Source organism: Microtus ochrogaster (assembly GCF_000317375.1).
Source record: "Microtus ochrogaster isolate Prairie Vole_2 chromosome 14 unlocalized genomic scaffold, MicOch1.0 chr14_random_1, whole genome shotgun sequence".
In the NCBI taxonomy this organism is placed as follows: domain Eukaryota; kingdom Metazoa; phylum Chordata; class Mammalia; order Rodentia; family Cricetidae; genus Microtus; species Microtus ochrogaster.
Window position 1 is genome coordinate 30,015,561 of NW_004949096.1, and position 8,125 is coordinate 30,023,685.

Here is an 8,125-nt window from a genome sequence, read left to right on the forward strand (position 1 = left end):
TGTATACACATATGATACACACAATAACTCCTTACCTCTGCAGACACGTGTATACACACAATAACTCCTTACCTCTGCAGACACGTGTATACACATATGATACACACAAACTCATGCAGGCACACATACACTCACACAAATAAACAAAACTTTTTTAAAAAAAGTAATTCCAGTTTTTAATTGTACAAGGAATAAGCCATGCCCAGTAGTTCTAGCTCTCAGATAGGGGTACCTCCTAGTTCAAGGTCAACCTGGTCTATATAGCAAATTCCACATCAGCCAAAGCTACATAGTGACACCCTTTCTCAAAAGCTAGGAGGTAGCATATACTTTTATTTCTAGTACTCATGAGGCAGAGGCAGGTGAATCTATGTGAGTTCGAGGCCAGACTGGTCTACAAAGCAAGTTTCAGGACAGCTAGAGCCACACAGATAAACCCTGTCTCAAAAAACCATAAAAAGGAAAGAAAAGGAAAAAAATGCTTATTCAAGCTGAGTGTTTTGTCACATGCCTGTAATTCCAGTTCCTGGAGGCAGAATATAGATAACAAAAGACAAGCAAAGAAGATGCCCTTAGTTCATACAAGTCACTCTGTCACCCAAGCAGGAGAATCACAAATTAGTGATCTCTGCTCAGCTCTCAGATGATGCTTGCTAAAAAGCAGTAAAATGCCGGAAATAAAGGTAAAAACTGGCTGAGCCAGTCCTTAGCTCCATGTTTAATTCCTGATCCCCTTCTCCTACCTTTGAAGTACTGGGATTACAAGGATGCACCACCATGTCCGACTGTGTTGTTCTTGATTTTAGGAAATCCTCCTGGTAAGATGGCTCAGCTGTCAAGTCTAATAAACTGATTTCAAGTCCCACCTCCACTCATGCTTTATGGTATTCAGACACAGAGACACATACAAAGTAAATGACAAAGTCAGTCTAATAAAAAAGGAAACCTTTGTATACATCGTTTGGACATATAATTCATATCACATAAACATTTTAAAGTATACGATTCAGTGTTTTATCTTATTTTTGGTATTTGTTTTATTTGTGTGTGAGGCTGGGTAGAAGTGCTGCATGCATGTGTGTTCATATGTGTACAGGTACATACCCACACATATATGTGTAGAGGCCAGATGTCAACATCAAATGCATTCCTCTATTACTCTCCAGGGACACTAATTGAACCTGGAATTCTGTTTTAGTTAGAGTGGCTGGCAAGTGAGCCCTGGGGTTTACCTGTCTCTGCCTACCAGGACTAGGGTAATACACATGCTGCCATGCCTGGCTTCTGTGTAGGTGCTGGGACCTGAACTTACATCCTGATCCTTCACCAACAAGCACTTTACCAACCAGGCCATCTCCCCAACCTGCTTTTTTTTTTTTTTGAGACAAGGTCTACTATCCATAGAGCTCAAGCCAGGCTAGGCTACATAATAAGTTCTAGCAAAGCATGGACTATGGAGAAAGACTTTATTTCAAAGAAAAAGAAGTTTTCAATTAAAAAAATTTAAATGAGAGTTTATCTTACACATCTGACACTTTTATGGCATATACACACATACTCCACATAAAGAATACATTGTATAGCATATAAATATACATATAATAGATAAAATGTTTCTACATATCAAGCACTCAACAAGCAATAGAATTTTTTTAAATGTTTATTGATTTTTATGTGCATGTGTGTTTTGTCTGCATCTATGTCTGTGCACCACATGCATGCAGTGCCTGAGAAGAGAAGAAGAGGACATCAGATTCCTGGACCTGGATTACAGGCAGTTGTGAGCCACCATGGGGGTGCTGGGAACTGAATCCAGGTCCTCTACAAGAGCAGCAAATGTTCTTTACCACAGATCCATCTTCTCAGCCAAGGTTGATAGAATTTTTAATAACAAGCATTTCCAAAGCAATAAATCCTATGCTGGGCATGTAACCCTATAACTCAGGAAGTTGAAGCAGGAATTCAAGGCCAGCCTGTACTGCATTGTAAATTGAGGTCAGCGTGGGATAGAACCAGAGACCCTATCTCCAAAAAACAACAAACCGAAAAGACTTGAGTCCTTCCACAATGGAATGGAATACCTTCAGATAGTACATCACCAACCATCAGCTTGATAGTCGCTCTTTCAGTTATAAAGGGCTTCCTGCTGGGGTTTATAGAACAGTGGTAGGATATATGAGGATATGGGGTTGATCTCTGGAACCATATACACGCACACAATAAGGTGTCTCTGTTTTGATGGAAATTAGATCAATTCTGAGGTCCTACAAACTGTGGAACATAAACTGAAATGAAAACGTCCCTGACCTATGATGAGGGAGATGAAGAAATGTACTGTCTTTGGTCCAGATACGGGTATGAACAATATGTGACCAAAGCCAATAGTACGTGGGAGCATTCTGGACCATTTGGTCTGGACTGTTGGCTGATTCTGGAATTGAAGTCGAGTCCATTAAGATCAGTGAAGAGAGAGGAAGCTAGAGATGTGACTGCTAAAGCACGGACACACCATGGATGAAGCCCAGGTTGTATCCCAGCACTGAAAAGAAAGTTAATGCAAGCCGGGCGGTGGTGGTGCACGACTTTAATCCCGGCACTTGGGAGGCAGGCGGATCTCTGTGAGTTCGAGACCAGCCTGGTCTACAAGAGCTAGTTCCAGGACAGGCTCCAAAACTACAGAGAAACCCTGTCTCAAAAAACAAAAAAAGAAAAGAAAGTTAATGCTGCCCAAGGGAGCATTAGCAGAGTAGGCGATGGAAACCTGACCTCTCAAGTAGTTAAACCGACATCTCTGAGGACAGGGTTATTCCACACAGAAGCCTGCACAGACTGTAGCCAAGACAAAGAGAAACCAGCACTCTTACTAGGAAGTAGAAGTTACAAGAAATGGGCTAGACTGTACGGTCATGAAGAGCCATATCAGGGGCTGTAGACAGGCTGGCCAATCAGAAGGAAGCACAGGCTCCAACAGCCTCTCTCAAGTACTTTTTGCCTTTTTGTATCATCAGCATCTCATAAAAATATTTAATTAACTTACTTACCAGAAATATTCACTAGTGGTTTTTATTAGATATTTATATTTTGAATTCTCTTTTTTCAACCATTCCCTTCGCTGGGCCGAGAAATGTGCCGCCATCTATTGTACCTTTACTTGTCTTCAAAACTCATCAGGGCTTGGACTGTAAAGAGACAGACTGTGAGGCAAGGGCTGAGGATGGACGAACACATGTACACACGTATGTTTGCTAAAGGCCTTGCTTCCTGCCTTCCAGATTCTCACAGCAATCTTTTTTTAAAAAGATTTATTTATTATGTATCCAGTATTCTGCCTCCATTTAACCTGCAGGCCAGAAGAGGACACCAGATCTCATTACAGATGGTCGTGAGCCACCATGTGGTTGCTGGGAATTGAACTCAGCACCTCTGGAACAGCGGCCAGTGCTCTTAACCGCAGAACCATCTCCAGCCCCTCACACATCTCGACAGATATTTACTCTATGCTTCTTAAACCTAGCTTCTCTTCAGCACCGTAAACAAATACATCAAGGCAGGGCAGAGCTCTGCGGTCTTGGAAAAACAAATACCATTTACTTTCTCCATTTGCAGGTCCTAGATTTTATATAGATACATAAGATCATGCGTACATACATACATGTATATATGACATGAAAGGAAGTTGAGGTGTAACTGCTGAGTGGACAAAGAGAACTAACAGAGATACCAGGGTAGCTTAGTAGATAAAGACGCTTGCTTCCTAGCCTGCTATGAAGAAGGAGGAAGAAGAGAAGGAGGAGGAGGAGAAGAAAAAGAAGAGCTATTCCTAACTCTCATGTCTGTGTGTAGACGTTTTCCTTCCATTCATCTCCTCCTACTACCTTTTTTTTTTGAATTTTATTAATTCAAATTAATATCCAAAGGGTGAAATGTAAGAAAAATGATTTGGAGCAGGTAAGTTTTCAGCTTCTATCCAATTCCAATCAGGAGGTTGATGCCTATTCCTTGATATCTTCTGAGGATGGAGGAGTAGTTACATGTGGGTTTTTCTAATTCCAGCTTCCCAGTGCGACCCTGAGCCCTACAGCTCAGACTGGAATGTGGCCTTGGCCTTCCAGGAGAAGGCAATCTGCTGCACTACTTAGCAGGAACCCACCTTGGCCTGATTCTCAACAGTACCAACCTCTGAGAACTATCAGTTCTATCAGTACTATCTATCTTCATGAGAACCAAGCTTTCAGATCTTGTGAGACTTGAGCGCCCCCTGGTTGAGAAGCCTATTTTCTAGCTCTTTTCTAAGTTGCTGTTTTAGAATAGCCTGAGTAGCTGAGATTCCTGACCCCAGGACTGCCTTAAGTCCTCACCTGCAAATTCTTGCAACTTCTTGCGCTCCTCTATGTTATACTGAAGCTTTTCTAGTAACTCAAAATATCGAAAAAGTGAATCTCTGGGCCAAACAACACGGTCATCTTGATCCATATCCATTAACCCAGGCAGGTTCTCATGCACAAGAGTCTCCCAGTCCAAGTTATCTGTAAGAAAGAATGTTTCCTAAGATCACGTCTAGGCCAGACGTGGTGAGATAAAAAAGGAGAAAGAAGAGGAGACGGTGACAACATGGATGTCTAATACATGCCTGCCCCCCATCATTTGGATACAAGGCAGGAGAACGGAGGGTTTGAAGTCATCCTGGGCTGCAAAATGGCTGTGGTTCTCTTAAGCAAGATGAATCTGAATTCAAATGGAAGGTCCTATTCTGCTTACCAACATGATCCAAATCAGCTAACGAAGAACTGTAGGAGGATGAAGCGTCAGAAGAGGATGATGAGTAGACTTTGGCTTTTGGTGGTTCTTTTGGTGGTTCTTTTGGTGGTTCTTTTGGTGGTTCTTTTGGTGGTTCTTTTTGTACCTTTCCAACTTCGTCACTTTCGTCGACGTCATCACTGTTTTCGACATCATCACTTTCGTCGACGTCATCACTGTTTTCGGCGTCATCACTTTTTTCGGCGTCATCACTTTTTTCGGCGTCTTCGCTTTTGTTGGCATCATTTTTTCCAGGATCACTGGCTACAAACTCTTTAGAATGTCCTAATAAGTCTTCGGAGGGCTTTCCTTGACTTGTTCCTCTATTCATATAAAGAAACAAACTTTATTGCTTCAAATATATTTGCAAGATGTGATAGTCCAATTACCATGCTTTGATTTACAGCTTTAAAGCCAAACTGTTCTCAGACTCTAGGCTTAGGTACTTCCCAGCTCAGACATCCCCAACGTATCTTTCTTAACTGTTCTCTTCCTTCCCATATCAGTCCAACAGAAAATCCTGTTTTTAAATGTACATCACTTCATGCCATTCCTCTGCTCAGAGCCTACAATAACCTCTGATAGCCCTACAGAATCATGTTCCCATGCTGGGAAGGTTTGCATGAGTATTGTCTCCTGCTGTGGAATAATCCTTTTGTACACTGTGAAGAAGTGCTGTTCGCATTGTTTAAATAAAGAGTTGATTGGTAAATAGCCAAGTAGGAAGAGGTTAAGTGGGAGAGCCAAACTAAGGGAACTCTGGGAAGAAGGAGGGCAGAGTTGCTAGCCAGATGCAGAGGAGACAGATGAGCATGCAGTGCTGAAAAAGGTACTGCCACGTGGTAGAGCGTAGATAAGAAATATGGGTTAAGTTGAAAGAGCTAGTTAGCAAGAAGCCTAGGCTATTGGCTGAGTATTTATAATTAATAAGTCTCTGTGTGGTCATTTTGGGGAGTCGGTGGTCCCATCAAAAAACTCTGCCAACAACCTTCCACAGGTTCATGTCTTTGAACACTTGGTGCCCAGCTAGGGGTGCTTTTTGGGAAGTTGTGGAAACTTTAGGAAGTGGAGCTTTGCTGGAGGAAGGGTATCAGTACAGACAGATTGTGAGCATTCACAACCTTGTCCCACTTGTAGTTCATTCTCTGCTTCATGTTTGCAGTTAAAGATGTGATTTCTCAGCTTCCTACTCTGACTACCTGCTGCCATGCCTCCTCTGCCTTTATTCCACTCCCTCTGGAAGCATAAGCCAAAAGAAACTCTTACTTCAGTAAGTTACCTTGGTCATGGTGTTTTATCAGAGCTGCAGAAAAGTAGCTCATACACAATCCATTGTTTCTCTCACCTCATCTCCTGGCACTCTTTTTCTGCCCTGTTACAATGGTCATTACTGTCTCTCTCACACATGAGGGTTTTTGTACAGCTGCTCTCTCTGCTGTTCGCACTCTCACACAGAGATACTCCTGGAAATCTCATTGCTGTCAAATCTTTGCTCACATTATTTCTTTCAATGAGGATGTCCTAGTTAACCTTGTTTAAAACCACAACCATAGCCAGTCATGATTGGTAAAGGTATGTTCAAAATTTTAAAAAAATTAAGAAATCTCCACAAAAACAAAATAATCAGTCAGGTGTGGTGGCACATATGTTTAATTCCAGCACTCGGAGGCAGAGACAGGACGATTTCTGTGAGCCTGAGGCCAGTCATCGAGTTTGAGGACAGCCAGGACTATACAAAAGACCCCACACCTTCATCTATTCTCTGCTGCCATGTCATCTCCTGGTTTCCTAAAGGATCTTTGTTGCTAGTTTAGAACATACTCAAATAACCCAGGATGAGCTATTTCAGATCTTTAGACTAACCCCATCTGCAAAGACTCCGTTTTCAAATAAAGCCACATAAAGGTCTTAAAGAGTTAGGACACAGATAGATAATTTGGGGTACCATGGATTCTCTCTCAAAGCAAACGTTCACCTTCGCCAGTTTCTACCATCTATTCCTTCTCATATTTCCATCCCATCCACATACTTATGACTAACCTGTCATCCATGTTGTTATTACTTTACCTTACTGATCCACGGGACAGGTTTTGTCTCCTACAAAACAAAACAAAAAAGAAATTAAAATTAGAAAAAAAAGCTACAATTCAGAAAAAGTATAATAAAGAAAACAATTCAGATCTATAAGGAAAGAAAACTAAGTAATGAAGGGAAGTAGAGAAACCCACATAGCATATAAAGAAAAACAAGAATGGGGACTTCTTAATTCTAGGCAAAACTGTGGTCATAGGGGCCAAAGAAAAGAAACAGGAAAATGAGTTGAGAAATAGCATGGGGGTTGAACACACAGAAGCTGACCTCTGAATAATCTGTCGCTTGAATATGTCAGCTTTATACTGAACCTCCAGGTGGGTCATTTCCTCACTCAGCTCATTTCTGATATTCTGAAAGTTAGTAACTGCCCCAAAGGGCCATTAAGAGTTAGAAGGTGGTGGTGAGTAGACCAAGAAGACTGCTCAAGTGGGAGAGACAAAGTGAATAGCCGTTCCAATAGCCAAACTTCCTTAATACACTGAGTTCTCTCCCGGTGGTCCACCAACCCCAAACAGCCAGTTTTCCCACCATCCCTTGTGCAAAGTTGTACCTTCTCTGGACTTACCCATCATGGCTACTATGATATTTCGAAAGATAATGGAGCCAAGCAACAACCAAAGGATCACATAGATGCTGCTAAAGACACGGCTAGCTTCTGGCACCTTCCAGACATCCTGAAGTACTGCATACCAATGATCCAAGGTGAAGAGGATGAACACTGTCACTAGGGAATTGAGTAGGTCCCTAAAAAAGCAACGAGTGAATATAAGAAGCAGAGATCTAAACCTTTCAGAAACTGGGTTTTGTTTTGAGTCTCACTATGCAGCCCAGGTTAGACTGGAACACTATGTCCACAGGTGAACTTTGACTTCACAGAGTTGAACTCCTGCCTCTGTGCCTGGTCTCATTATTATTCTTAGAGCTACATAAGGGCATTTACTTGTAATATGCTCTGATTTGGGCTCCTTTTCTATCATTATCGATATTTTCTAGCTAACCATTCTTCAGTCCAAAATCACTTTTATTATGTTCAACAGCCTGTAAATATCTCTCAGTATTCTGTTAGTCCTGGGGCTGCTGCTTTCTCAATAAATACATATTGACTAAATTCTTGTGTGTGTGTGTGTAATTATCTATTTATTTATGTTATATGCATTGGTGTTCTGCCTGTACGTATGTCTGTGTGAGAGTGTCAGACCCCCTCAAACTGGAGTAACAGACAGCTGTGAGCTGG

At 41.7% G+C, this 8,125-nt stretch overlaps 1 protein-coding gene across 1 annotated transcript in view; it reads right to left on the reverse strand.

The window, feature by feature from the left end:
- Positions 1-2,639: 2,639 nt before the first annotated feature.
- Positions 2,640-8,125, reverse strand: part of Catsper2 (cation channel sperm associated 2) — an 18,224-nt gene continuing 12,738 nt past the window's right edge. Inside the window, exons 8-13 of the mRNA XM_013352698.2 lie at positions 7,457-7,635; positions 7,156-7,255; positions 6,865-6,894; positions 4,759-5,120; positions 4,359-4,526; positions 2,640-3,179 (exon numbers count right to left, since the gene is read on the reverse strand). Coding sequence (XP_013208152.2) covers positions 3,148-3,179; positions 4,359-4,526; positions 4,759-5,120; positions 6,865-6,894; positions 7,156-7,255; positions 7,457-7,635 — 871 coding nt within the window. The 3' untranslated portion in view covers positions 2,640-3,147. The remainder of the gene's footprint in view (positions 3,180-4,358; positions 4,527-4,758; positions 5,121-6,864; positions 6,895-7,155; positions 7,256-7,456; positions 7,636-8,125) is intronic.